The sequence below is a fragment of the Elgaria multicarinata genome, chromosome 3, assembly GCF_023053635.1.
Source record: "Elgaria multicarinata webbii isolate HBS135686 ecotype San Diego chromosome 3, rElgMul1.1.pri, whole genome shotgun sequence".
In the NCBI taxonomy this organism is placed as follows: Eukaryota; Metazoa; Chordata; class Lepidosauria; order Squamata; family Anguidae; genus Elgaria; species Elgaria multicarinata.
Window position 1 is genome coordinate 175293021 of NC_086173.1, and position 14411 is coordinate 175307431.

General features: G+C 48.8%; 1 protein-coding gene across 1 annotated transcript; it reads left to right on the plus strand.

Moving 5' to 3' along the window:
* The first annotated feature begins 6424 nt into the window (after positions 1 to 6424).
* LOC134395829 (zinc finger protein 24-like) lies at positions 6425 to 10785 on the plus strand. Its single transcript, XM_063121988.1, has 4 exons — positions 6425 to 6479; positions 9887 to 10405; positions 10563 to 10683; positions 10769 to 10785. The coding sequence occupies exons 2-4, from the start codon at positions 9908 to 9910 to the stop codon at positions 10783 to 10785; spliced, it is 636 nt and encodes a 211-aa protein (XP_062978058.1). The 5' UTR covers positions 6425 to 6479; positions 9887 to 9907.
* The last annotated feature ends 3626 nt before the right edge of the window (positions 10786 to 14411 follow it).

A 14411-nucleotide genomic window follows, 5' to 3' on the forward strand; every position in this document is an offset into this window, starting at 1 on the left:
TAACACCTATGTTAGATCAATGTTCTTTTCACCCAAGGACGAGATCCAAACAGCCCTTAAGCACGACTCCACCATTCCAGCGACAGAGGGTTCAAAAGCGCTTTATTGATTAGTAATCAAGGCCTGGTCTCTTCAAAGAGAGCAATCAGACAAAAAACATAGGGAATATGGTACAGTATTAAAGCTTTCAAGGGGCAGGGCCCAGTAGCAGCATTAACCAATCAGAATGTAACACCAGAGCCCCCCCGCTTATCTTTTGCAAAACATTTCCTCTGTAACAGTACATTCCGCCTGGGAACATAAAGCTATTGTTCTGGATAGATAAGATAGTCACACAGGAAACACCCTTGAAGACATTCTTGGTACGTGACGTCTCACTCGGTGTGCAATGGAGATTTTACAGTTTCCTGTTAAAAATGGAGGTGGTTCTGCTAACATTTCCCCCCTTTAAAGCAATACAAAACTCAAACTTGCTAGCTTCTTTTAGATCATCTGTGGCTAAGGCTTCACAATACAAATACATTTGCTGGTGGATTACAGATTTTGCAAGATTTTTCACAAAAGACAAAATACAGGGAAGGCAAAAAAGCAAGGATAAACAAAAATCATTACAATGGAACAAAATACAATGCAAGAAATCCCTCTTTTAACTACTCCATATTGGATAACTAACTAGTGAGCCATCTAAATAGATCATCAGTGGGTGGTTCAACTGCTTAATGAGGAAGGCAAATTGATAAAAGACAACAAAGAAAAGGCTGAAGTGCTTAATTCCTATTTTGCCTCGGTCTTCTCCTAAAAGCGGGTCTATGACTCCTTCCTGGAAAAAGTGAAGCAGAAGTTGAGGAGGCAGGATTGCAGTTTGAGATTGATAAAGAAATGGTCAAAGAACACCTACTTTCCCTGAATGAGTTTAAGTCTCCAGGGCCCGATGAACTGTATCTAAGAGTAATGAAGGACCTAGCAGAAGAACTCTCAGAACCCTTGTCTATTATCTTTGCAAAATCATGGAAGATGGGTGAGGTGCCGGACGACTGGAGGAGGGCTAACGTTGTCCTTATCTTCAAAAAGGGCAAAAAGGAACCTGGGAACTTGGGAACTACAGACCAGTCAGTCTGACATCCATTCCTGGGAATGATTATAAAGGAGCAGATTATAAAGAAGTCAATCTGTAAACACCTTGAAATCAATGCAGTGATTACTAGAAGCCAACATGGATTTGTCAGGAGGTGTAGGGAACGCTGATCAAATTTGCAGATGACACAAAATTGGGTAGGATAACATACTCTGGAAGACAGAAACAAACTTCAAAGTGATCTTGAGAGGCTGGAGTGCTGGGCTGAAAACAACAGAATGAAACTTAATAGGGATAAATGCCAAGTTCTACACCTAGGGAATAGAAACCAAATGCACAGTTACAAGATGGGGGACACTTGGCTCAGCAATACTACAAACGAGAATTGTTGTAGATCACAAGCTGAATATGAGCCAATAGCGCAATATGGCTGCAAGAAAGGCAAATGCTATTTTGGGCTGCATTAATAGAAGTATAGCTTCCAAATCACGTGAGGTACTGGTTCTTTTCCATTCGGCCCTGGTTAGGCCTCACCTAGAGTATTGTGTCCAGTTCTGGGCTCCACAATTCAAGAAGGACGCAGACAAGCTGGAGCGTGTTCAGAAGAGGGCAACCAGGATGATCAGAGGTCTAGAAACAAAGCCTTATGAAGAGAGACTAAAAGAACTGGGCATGTTTAGCCTGGAGAAGAGAAGATTGAGGGGAGACATGATAGCACTCTTCAAATACTTAAAAGGCTGTCACACAGAGGAGGGCCAGGATCTCTTCTCAGAATGCAAGACACGGAATAACAAAGAATTAAACTTTGCTGTTTTAATTCTGTATTTTAATCCTATATCAATTTCTGCTGTGTGGTTTTATCCTGGTTGTGCTTTTTACATTGTATTTTTATTTGGGTTTTTAGATTGTTGGATGTTTTATTATGTTCTTAATGGTTTTAAATTTTGAGAACCGCCTAGAGAGCTTTGGCTATTGGGTGGTATAAAAATGTAATAAATAAATAATATTAATAAAAGGAAGGAGTTCCAGGGATTCAAGTGAGACATAGGCCTTAGCTGGACCTAAGGTTTATCCTGGGATCGTCCTGGGGTCATCCCTGTTCATCTAAGTGACACACAGGGGATTCAGGGATGTCCCCGGGACGATCCCGGGATAAACCTTAGGTCTAGCTAAGACCGTAGTTTTGGTTGAGGGTGTCCTGGATGGTAACGGCCTCCAATCACCAGCTGCGTCAGATGTGCAGCATAAGGACCAGTACAGGTGAGCCCAACCACAGGGACCAGGTGAGATCAGCTACAGGGAAACCAGGGAACAGAGATGGACGACACTCAACACCCACCCAAAGCTGTTCATTCTGGTTTATTTAGCACTGCAGATCTCAGATCAAGTGAGTAAGCATGGTAGTAGACATTCAGTTCCCCCAAACCCATTGAGAACCCAAGAAGAGCCATGCAGATTTGACCAAGCGTCCATCTAGTCCTGCATTCTCTATTCCTACCATGGCCCACCACCACCTGTCAAAATGTCCTACTCCTTGGGGGGGGACTTGAAAGCATTTTGAGCAAAACCAGAACAGCGTCTCCATGGGCGGTTTACTCCTAGGATCATCAGGGGAGGAAAAATCATTTATTTATTTATTTATTTATTTATTTATTTATTTATTACATTTCTATACCACCCAATGGCTGGAGCTCTCTGGGCGGTTCACAAAAATTTAAACCATTCAAAGTATAAAAAACAGTATAAAACCATAATATAAAATATAATATAAAAGCTCAACCAGGTAAAAAAAGCAGCAATGCAAAATTACAAATTTAAAACACCGAGTTAAAATTTATTTATAGACTGTTAAAATGCTGGGAGAATAAAAAGGTCTTCACCTGGCATCTAAGGGCATATAGTCTAGGTGCCAAGCGAACCTCCTTAGGGAGCTCATTCCACAGCCAGGGGTGCCAGTTCCCCCAAACCCGTTGAGATGAGAATGCAAGAAGCGCCATGCAGATTTGACCAAGGGTCCATTTAGTTCTGCATTCTCTCCTCCTATCGTGCCCCCCCTCCACCTATCAAAATGTCCTGGTCCTTGGGAGGAATTTAAAGCACTTTGAGCAAAACCAGAGCGGAGTCTTCATGGCCAGCTTCCTCCTAGGATTGTCAGGGGAGGAAAAATCAGCCCCCAGGAGAACCCCCAAAAACCCCTCTGTTGCAGGAGGCAGGAAACCGGTTTCTCTCCAGATATTTTGGACTACAACTCCCATAATTCCTGACCATTGGCAAAGCTGTCCAGGGTTTAGGGGACTCGTTTCAAAGAATATAGACTGGACCAATTCTGGGTGAAAGTTTTTCCTGATTATAAGAAGTTAGGTGAAAAAGCTTTGAAACATCTAATTCCCTTTTGTTCCACATATCTTTGTGAACAAACATTTTTGACATTTTGTTATACAAAGAACAAGCTCGATGTTGATCCAGATTTGAGATTAAAAGTAGGAAATATTGAACCAGATGTGGAAGGGATTGTTCAGGACAAACAGAGGCATGATTTCTCCCATCACATTTAGTTTTAGTGGCTGCTAGTCAAGTCATAATTTGTTCAATTGTAAACTAGACGTTAGTAAAATTAAATTTGTCTTTATGTTCCTAACTAAATAATTGCCATTTTTGCGTGGTAATATCCCAAATTTTATGGTCTGTGTTTTAGTATACCTAAAATCCTTTGCTTATTAGGGGCTACCCCTTATTTTCTCCAAAAAAATTGCTTTGCACAGGTGACCATAGAGATAACAATTTTTTCAAAAGTAGGGGGTCCATGGCTTGGCATTTGAAAAACAAGGGGTCCTCAGTACTTAGCTAATTGGGAACCTAGACCCATTCCAGGTTCTGGTCCGGTTCCAGGACTGAATCAGCCTTGGTCGCCCTTCATTGATAGAGACACAGGGGGAATGCAACCCTGTTCATCCTGCTCAATCTCTCCTCGGCTTTTGATCCCATTGACCACAGTATCCTCTTGGATCGACTCCGTGGGATGAGCATTGGAGGCACTGTGCTACACTGGTTCCGGTCCTACCTGTGGGGTCCTTTTCAGAGAGTAGCATTGGGTGACCACACCTTGGCCCCCTGGCAATTGAGCTATGGGGTCAGGCAGGGCACCTTCTTGTCCCCAATGTTATTTAATGTCTCTATGAAGCCGTTGGGAGCGGTCATTAGGGGATTTGGAGCTAAATGCCATCAATACGCTGATGACACGCAGCTCTATCTCCCTGTGACAACTGAATCAGGTGAGGCTGTGCAGGTCCTGGACCAGTGCTTAGACTCAGTAATGGGCTGGAAGAGGGCCAATAAACTGAGACTGAATCCTGGCAAGATGGAAGCCGTGTAGGTGAGTGGTTCCCGAGTCCGGGGGACAGGCTTGTTGCCTGTTCTGGATGGGGTTGCACTGCCTCTGAAAGATCAGGTTCATAGTTTGGGGATACTCTTATATCCATCTCTGTCGCTGGAGGCTCAAGTGGCCACGGCGGCTCAGAGTACCTTTTACCAGCTTCGGCCTGGTTTGCCAACTACGGCCTCTCCTGGATAGGGATTGCCTGGCTACAGTGGTACAGGCATTGGTAACCTCCAAACTGGATTACTCTTTGGGGCTGCCCTCAAAGCTGGTCAGGAAGCTGCAGCTAGTGCAGAAGGCTGCAGTTCGGCTGTTGTCTGGAGCTGCCCCTTTCCAGCATGTGACTCCTGTGCTGAGGGAACTGCACTGGCTGCCAATTCGCTCCTGGGCCGGTTGAAGGTTCTGGTACTTGTGCACAAAGCCCTAAATGACTTGGGACCAGGATACCTGAGAGAGAGAGAGACAGAGCGCCTTCTCCCCTACCCACCTGCCCGGTCACTGAGGTCATCCGAGGGCCTGCTCTTGGTGGTTCCACATTTTCCCATCCTCCGGTTGGAGTCCAACAGGGGAAGAGCCTTCAGCGTGGTGGCCCCCGTCCCACAGAATTCCCTGCTTCTAGAGGTCAGGCAGGCACCAACTTTGTATTCCTTTCGGCGACTCCTGAAAATGACATTATTCCAGGAAGCCTTTCCTGATATATATATATGTATATATATATCGGGTAAATATATATATATATATATATATATATATATATATATTGTGGGTTAACTTCAGGAAAAACTTCCTGACTGTTAGAGCAGTACGACAATGAAATCAGCTACCTAGGGAGGTGGTGGGCTCTCCCACACTAGAGGCCTTCAAGAGGCAGCTGGACAACCATCTGTCAGGGATGCTTTAGGGTGGATTCCTGCATTGAGCAGGGGGTTGGACTCGATGGCCTTGTAGGCCCCTTCCAACTCTGCTATTCTATGATTCTATGATCACTATTAACCCCAGAACTCCCAAAACAACTTCTGGAACAGAGTGGAACGGCCACTTCTGAACGAGCGATATCAACCAAAGTCACCAATCACACATAACTCCATGGCAGGGATTCAATAAGGCACAACACATCTGAAGAAGCCACGTTCCAATACCCGGTCCGTGCATTTTCCGTATTGCACAAAACGGGCAGTCAACCAAACTCACCAGACGCACATGACTAGGTGGGGCAGGTGTCAAAAGGTCCAAACCTTGCTCAAACGTACTCATGTGCACTATACTCATGGTATGGAAAATCTCTTCTGCTGCTGCTGCTGTGGGTAGTGAAGGAGGCAATATTTGGTGGTGCTGAATCACTTCTAAAGTGTGATTTCAGCTCACAGGTAATGTTGCCTCCTTGTTCTGAAACAAGAAGGGGGCACCCGGTCTCTATTATTAAACCTGCCAAAGTTATATTTGTCCAGCTGAAAGCAATAGCTGCATATCAGCTTATCTTTCCCCTGTGAGTGTAAGTCAGACAGTAGAAAGTTAAATTGTATGGAAGGTTTTAAACCGGAACACTTCAGGCTCTTCATTTTTATTTGATTCACTCTAATATGTCAATTTCTTGACAAGGATGCATAGGGAACGGGCATTCTGACATTCTAAATTGCCAATTGCACAGAAGGACTGTATTTAAAATCATAATTTTCAGTCAGTTCCGATGTATGAATTTGGCTGTTTTCGCCATTTCGGAAATTGGCGCTCCGAGGCTCTGAGTAGAAAAAGCAGCAAACGAGCAACAAACTCTGCTAGAAACTATCTCTGCGGATCTGGCCAGATGGGGCTCTTTCCCAAAAGAGGCTTGAGCTGATTTGGTTCGCTTGGAAGTTGCCCTTCTGCATTGCAAATTGTGCAATACGGACTGTGGCCCAAAATGGGTATTAGAACATGGTTTTGGAGGTCGTTATATCAGTCTCAGCAAGTACTTTGTCTCTGGAAAGTTTGGTTTTGGTGCAATATTCGGACTTTTTGACACCTGCCCCACCTAGTAATGTGCGTCTGGTGAGTTTGGTTGACTTAACTCATTGGGTTAAGTCGCAATACGGAAAATGCACGGATCGGGTATCGGAACACCGTTCCTTTGGACCTTCCGGGTCTTCTTGCCTCCCTCCGTGACTGGGGAGTGGGGCGGATCTCGCTCGTCCCGGGCATCCCATTCTGTTCCGGAGGTAGTTTGGGAAGTTCTGGGGTTAGCAGGGACAGACTGTAGCCCTGGTTTCAGCCCCGCGATATTCTCCCCGAGTGTCGCCAGCACACGGCCCCGGCTCTTGGCCCTTCCCGTCCGCCGCCCCGGGGCTTCGCGACCCCCAGCTGCTGCGAAACATCTGGCTGGATCCGGCCTGGGCGGAGAGATGCTGCTGGCGCCCGCGGGGCTTCCGAAGGGTTAAAAGGACGGATCTGGATTCCTAGAGAGGAAGGGAATTTGGGGGTGGGAGGGGTGGCCCCTCCTCCTTAAATCCCTTCCTGGTCTGACTCCTCCCCCCATGGAGGGCGGAGTCTCTTCTCTCCTGCTCCCGCCAGGCCAGGTGAGTCTCCTCCAGCCTCACCTGGGCATTTGAGGGGGGTCGCGGAGTCCCAGGGCTGCGGGGTGGGGGCCGGGAAAGACACGGGGTCTGATGAGCCTTCCCGCCCAGGGAAGAAGCAGTGGGGGAGGCTGCCCAACTCAAACCGCATCCAGCCCATGGAGAGAGAAAAGGAAGGAGGGGGGTCGTTAGACGAAAAGGTGGGGAGGGGGCGTTAAAGAGGAACGGTTGGGGGGCTTGTTAGCCCATTAGGGAGGCTTGGGGGCTGGAGAGAGGGAGGGCAGGCCCCATCCCCAGAAGGGGGCTAGTGCAGCGGACCCCTACCACTGCGTTCCTATGCTAGTGCCCCCCTCCAGGTTGTTTGGACTGCAACTCCCATCATCCCCATCCAACAGGCCCCAGGCATCCTCCGGCGGGCTTCTTCCTCTGCTGCTCTCTGCAAAGCCAGGGGGCCCCTTTGGATCTGGGGCAGGTGGGGGGAGGAGGAGGTCTTTAAGCATCTGAAATGTTGGGGGAAATGCAGCAGACGCTTTTCGGGGATGAGGGTTGGGGAGGCAGAATCTTTACAGAGGACACGAAGCATTTAGGAAGCCGTGGAAAGGAGAGACAACGTTGGCCTGGCGAAACGTAGGTGGGGAAGAGGGAATTGTGGGGTGGGGGTGGGGAACCCCAACAAAGGACAGCCAATGGATCCGAGGGGTTTCTTTGATGCACAAGGTTTGGGGGTTGCTTGGAAGCGACAGCCGGCCAGTGGTGGGGTCTTCTTCCTCCCTCCCTCTAGTTGGTGGGATGGCATTTCTTTTCCCAAAAATTCCCTTACGTTTATTTTTAATGCCCCGTTAGAGTGAATATTGAGGCCTTTTCCCAATTTGTCAACGTGCTCAGTAGTGCCGTTCCGCCCCTCTCTCCTGCCTCTGCTAGATGTAGGCTGGAAATGAAATGGCCACTGGGCTCCACAGTTAACAACCACAAAACAGGAGGCCTTAAAATGATCATGTAATTATAAATGTAAACTGTGCAAATTCATAACTGTATTAGTTGAACATTCAGTTCTTTATTGACATAACACTGGACATCAGGAAAGACTTCCTGACTGTTAGAGCAGTACGACAATGGAACCAGTGACCTAGGGAGGTTGTGGGCTCTCCCACCCTAGAGGCCTTCAAGAGGCAGCTGGACAACCCTCTGTCAGGGATGCTTTAGGGTGGATTCCTGCATTGAGCAGGGGGTTGGACTCGATGGCCTTGCAGGCCCCTTCCAACTCTGCTATTCTATGAAGCCAGATTCTGGATGGACATCAGGAAATCTTTAAAGTGGATTCCTGCATTGGACTCGATGGCCTTGTAGGCCCCTTCCAACTCTACTGTTCTATGATTCTATGAAACTGTGCAAATTCATAACTATTAGTTGAACATTCAATTTTTTATTGACCAAACACATACGTAGGACCATTAAATATTGTAGGAAATTTTATATATCAACTCAAGTGAACATTTTTGCTGTAAGAACAATGCACAGAGTGATATATTATTATAAAGCAACATATTTGCTATGAAAACACCGCACAGACAGAGCGAAACGACGACTCCGGGTTACGTTCAACGTTTCATTACTTCATCTGTTACAAGAAACTTTTAATTCGTACAAGGTGCTCCAAGTCGCTCTCGCTTCCCTCTCACTAACCGTTGTAGATAAAGCTACAAGCAGAAAGGTGATAATTAGTGAGCAAATACTCATTCCTGCAAAACTTACCGAAAGGTTTCTTAAATCTTTTATTAAGGTATTCTGAAACATGGTGCCTTCCTACATTAGGGGTTTTGAATTTCTTAGAACCAAGACCTGGTGCCCTCCAAAAGTGTTGGACTACAACTCCCATCATTGCAAGTCAGTATGTCCCATGGTCAGGAATGCAGTGACTTGTAATCACAAACATCTGGAGGGAAGCAGGCTGTCCTAGGCAGAGGAGACTGCGAGGTTCATAGAATCATGGAATAGCAGAGTTGGAAGGGGCCTACAAGGCCATCTAGTCCAACCCTCTGCTCAATGCAGGAATCCACCCTAAAGCATCCCTGACAGATGGTTGTCCAGCTGCCTCTTGAAGGCCTCCAGTGTGGGAGAGCCCACAACCTCCCTAGGGAACTGGTTCCATTGTCGTACTGCTCTAACAGTCAGGAAGTTTTTCCTGATGTCCAGCTGGAATCTGGCTTCCTGTCACTTGAGCCCGTTATTCCGTGTCCTGCACTCTGGGAGGATCGAGAAGAGATCCTGGCCCTCCTCTGTGTGACAACCTTTCAAGTATTTGAAGAGTGCTATCATGTCTCCCCTCAGCCTTCTCTTATTCAGGCTAAACATGCCCAGTTCTTTCAGTCTCTCTTCATAGAGCTTTGTGTAAGGATTATTTCATAACCATTGATGTACTTGGTGCTGTACAAAGTAAAAGAATAAAACAGCTGAGGACTAGAACCCGGATCCCCGGAGTCCTAGCCCAGCATTCTAACCTCGTTGGCGCTCTGTGTATGTGAGACTTAACACGAAGTCGGCAGCAGAAGGGGTCAAGGAGATGGGACTTGCCTGAGACAGGAAAGGTGGTGCTGGAGGAGTGGAGGCTCAAGGGAAGGCTTGAGGGAGGGAGGGTCTGTGGAGGGGGGGGAGGGGTCGTTCAGGGCAGGCCTGTGACCGGGAGGCTGCGTCTTCAGCCCCTCAACCAGGCTTTGGGGCGTGTGGCCCTCAGTGAAGGACCCTCCCTCTTTGGGCCCTGGTGTTCACCCGCCTTTCCTTCTGGGAGATGACGACCTGGTGGCTCGCTGGAGTCATCCCTGGAAAAGGCATCTCCTGAGCCTGGCAGTGTCATCCTTTAACCCTCAGAACCGTGTCTTGGCTTTGCAGGACTTGGTGGCATCTCCACTTATGGCACGTTGGGCCTTGGGGCAGGAAGTGCCGGACGAAAGAAGGGTTCCTCTGGCCCCGTCGGAGGCTTCTGGGAGCACAGAGATGGACGAGGAAGACTCAGCTGGCCGCGAAGCAGGAAGAGGCCCTGGCACCACCACAACTGGAAGCAGTGGTGAATTCTGGGAAGGAACGGTGCAGGGAATCCTGGGAGAAGAGACGCCCTGCCCAGAGGTACGGAGCCGGCATTTCCGGCAGTTCCACTACCAGGAGGCTGAGGGCCCCCGAGAGGTTTGCAGCCGACTCCACGATCTCTGCCGCCAGTGGCTGAAACCAGAGAGGCGCACGAAGAACCAGATGCTGGATCTGGTGATCCTAGAGCAGTTCCTGGCCGTCCTGCCCTCGGAGATCGGGAGCTGGGTGAGAGAATGTGGAGCGGAGACCAGTTCCCAGGCGGTTGACCTGGCAGAAGGTTTCCTCCTCAGCCAGGCAGAGGACAAGAAGCAGGAAGAGGAGCAGGTGAGAGACTTTTAGCCTGGTAGTTGGAAAGGAAAAAGCACGTGAGGGAGGGTGTACTAAAACGGACTCATAACAGTCCAAGGTTTTTGCCTCCAGTATTGTGCCTTCTCTAATCCTTCTCCCCATTTCATGTCCTGGATTCTCATTGATGTTTCAGGAGCAGGGCCTATTTGCAGAATTGAGCGCTGATTTCTCTGAGGCAGAGAAGGCTCCACTCAGACGCAGTTCGGAGCGAAGAAGGATCGTTGAGGAGGCTGACGGTGGACCCCCTGTGCAGGGTGAGAATCAAGGAGGCCTATTTCGACTCGGTTTCCCTCTCTGCAGTGTGCCCGAAATCTATGTCACCCTTTTAAGTTCCTCTAGATGTTTTTGGTTGCTGAGGGGGTGTTGGTGGAGGGACACTTAAATTAAACCTTGCTTAGAGTTCAGAAAAGGTGTTTCTTTTCAGCACGTGAAGACATTCTACGTGGAAACCTGTATAGTGGTTTCTGGTAGGGGTGTGCACGGACCCCCCGCTCCGCTTCACTTGCAGATCCGCCATTTTTCGGAGCGGGCCGCTCCGCCCCGCCCCCGCTCCGCCCACTTCCGCTCCGCTCCGCTCGGAGCTCCGGATCCGGATCGGAGCTCCGTTTCCCCCCCATAGGGTTGCATTGAAAGCTAAAAAAGTATACAACTTTTTTTCGGTTCAAGTTAGAAACCTCACGTTTGGCACCATGACACCTCATGGGTGTATACACACGCACGCCAAGTTTCAAGGCAATCCCATCATCCCCTGATTTTTGGCGAATTTTTGAAAATCGGGCACCCCATTCAGACCCCTTGGGATAGCTCCGTCAATTTGCATGTTAGAAACCTCAAACTCGGCACCAGGGCAGCTTATCCATGTGTCCACATGGACGCCCAGACTCAAGGCAGTCCCATCATCCCCTGATTTTTGGCGCGGCTCTAACCTCTAACTCACCACCCATCACACCCCTTTCGATAGCTCCGTCAATTTGCACGTTAGAAACCTCAAACTCGGCACCTTGATAGCTTATCCATGTGTCCGCATGGACGCCAAGTTTCAAGGCAATCCCATCATCCCCTGATTTTTGGGGAATTTATGAAAATCGGGCACCCCATTCACACCCCTTGGGATAGCTCCGTCAATTTGCATGTTAGAAACCTCAAACTCGGCACCAGGGCAGCTTATCCATGTGTCCACATGGACGCCCAGACTCAAGGCAGTCCCATCATCCCCTGATTTTTGGCGTGGCTTAACTCACCCCAAATTGTCCCATTCTACAACTACGTCAATTTGCACGTTAGAAACCTCAAACTCGGCACCTTGATAGCTTATCCACGTGTCCACATGGACACCAAGTTTCAAGGCAATCCCATCATCCCCTGATTTTTGGGGAATTTTTGAAAATCGGGCACCCCATTCAGACCCCTTGGGATAGCTCCGTCAATTTGCATGTTAGAAACCTCAAACTTGGCACCAGGACAGCTTATCCATGTGTCCACAGGGACGCCCACACTCAAGGCAATCCCATCATCCCCTGATTTTTGGCGCGGCTTAAACTTTTTAACTCACCCCAAATCAAGTCCTATTCTACAACTACGTCAATTTGCACGTTAGAAACCTATCCTTTGGTCCCATGACAGCTTACCCATGTGTCCCCATGGACACTAAGTTTCAAGGCAATCCCATCATCCCCTGATTTTTGGGGAATTTTTGAAAATCGGGCACTCCAGTATGTCAGGGATTTAAAGTTGCAATTGCAGACAGCTCAATGGGGCCAGTTCCAAGGCAATCCCAACATGCCACGAGATAACCCTAAATCTTCTTGCACATTTGAAAAAGGGATTATTGAACTTGATAAAGTCTAAGTGAGCGCAGGAAGGACTTCTCCCCTGAGTCAAAGCAAGACACATACACCATCGCTGCAAGGCGGGAAGGGGAGAAGGGAGGGAAGGCAGGCAGGCAGGCAGGCAGCATGCATTGTAGTGCCGCAAGGATGGCTTGAGCACTAACGCATAGCAAACCAACCCATAAGCGGGCGCAAAGTGAGGCAAAGATGTCTCGTCGTTTCTTTCTAAGCCAGCAGTTACGCCTTGAGGGGCACAGAGGAGGACGACTGGGAGCAAGCGTGCCGGAGGGTGCTGGGCACAAACCGCAAAGCCCATCTCCCAGGCACCAGGCGGGCAGAGAGGCAGGCAGAGCAGGCGAGGAGTCAGTCCTGGCAGATGCCCCACCACAGCAGCACCCCGGGGGAGGCGGGCAGGCAGGCAGGCAGGCAGGCTGCGGGCATTTCTGGGGGCACAAGGAAGTGATGGCTGGTTTCTAAGCCAGCATTGCAGTTAGTCACGCATTGCAAACGCAAACCATCCCAGCGAGTCGGTCACCGAGGAGGACAGGCTAGCAGAGGGGCAGGCAGAGTGACATGTCATAGATCTAGTATTGGGGAGGAGTCAGTCCCGGCAGATGCCCCACCACAGTAGCACCCTGGGTGGGCATTGGAAAACGCCATCTTGTGGGTCAATACTTCCCCCACCCCATGTCCTGCAGGGTTGCCTGCCTAACCCTTGTGGGGATGGGAGATGGAGAGCTTAGAGTGGCAGTGCCAGCAGCAGCCTTCGGCTTTCCCCTGGAACCAGTCGCCTTGCCCGCCTCTTTCCCCAGCAAGATCGCCTGGTGCTGCCTCTGAAGATGCATCTTCATGCTGCTGGTTCCATAATGCCCTGTCGATGAACCCCTGCTTAGGCTGAGTTTGCAGTGGCGACAGACAGCAAAGCGGGGATCCGCTCCCAACTCAAAGTGGTCCCACACGATGCTTGTCTTTCGTTTCCGTGGTGACACCACCAATTGCCCGCCTGAGCTCTCTGGTGTTGCCACAGAAACAGGGGTGTGGGATGAGACTGGGGAGAGAGCCTCGGCCTGCTGCTGCTGCTCCTCCTCCTCAGCCCCCACATCCTGGAGGCCCACCGCCTCCTCCTCCTCCCCCTCCACCTCGTCTAGGTCCATCAGCGGGCTCGTGGGCTGAAAGGATAATGCAGGTGTTGGGGGTACTCCTCCTCCTCTAATGCCACCTGCCTCTTGTAAAGGGGCACTTTTCCCATTCCCACCCTCAAAAAGAGAACGCCGGGCACAAGTTGCAGAAGAGAGTGGCTCTGCCTGCTGCTTGTCCTGCTTCTGTTTTGGAGCAGTCAGCCAAGGAGTTGCCCGTTTGATTTTCACAGGAGGAGAGGCAGCCTGCTTACTGGTGCCAGCCTGAGCCTTGCTGCTTTCAGCACGCCTGCTCCCTCTTTTCATGATGACTAATAAAATATTAATACTACTAATACTATGTATAAGGTACTACTAAGAATATGTATAAGAAGAATATAATATGTTTAAATGTAGGGAAATGGGACAAGAAGTGTGTGTATGCTTTCAAAAGAAAGCTTTCACAAAAGCAGAACAGTCAGGGGGGGGGGCAACCAACCCAACCCACCAAACACACACTCCAAAATTTAAAAATAAAGTTTATATTAAATCAAAGTAAGGGAAAAACACAGGGCAAACTAAGCTATAAGTCAGAAAGAAGCAAACAAACACACACACACGCGCCAAACTAAATCTATCCTAATCTATCTCCAAAGTCCAAAGCAGGAGCACTAACTAACTAAGTGTTCCCTCCACGAACGCCAACCCACAAAGAGACACAAAACAGAAAGTTCTCAGGGTGGGTCTGCCTTAGTCCCCCCTCCAACGCTGGGATTGGAGGATGATGCTTTCTGAGGAGATCAATTCTCATCAGGATTGGGAGTTGAATGTGCCTGTCATCGCTTCCAAAAAAAAAAAAAAAAAAAACCCAACCCCGATTTTTAAAAAAATATTGCACGTGAACCACAGGATGCAGAAAGTTGAGAGTAGTCTCAAAATGACCCCCATCCACGACTCTCTGTGCACAAGAATTTTCAGAACGATAGCTTAACCCCCCCCCCAGTTATCCCCGATTCTTTTCCGTAATGCAATCCTATG

Bases quoted from the DNA above. Each gene is read 5' to 3' on its own strand.
- LOC134395829 (XM_063121988.1), top strand. From the start codon at position 9,908: ATGGCACGTTGGGCCTTGGGGCAGGAAGTGCCGGACGAAAGAAGGGTT. The intron at 10,406-10,562 runs GTGAGAGACTTT...TTGATGTTTCAG, and splicing joins AGAAGCAGGAAGAGGAGCAG to GAGCAGGGCCTATTTGCAGA.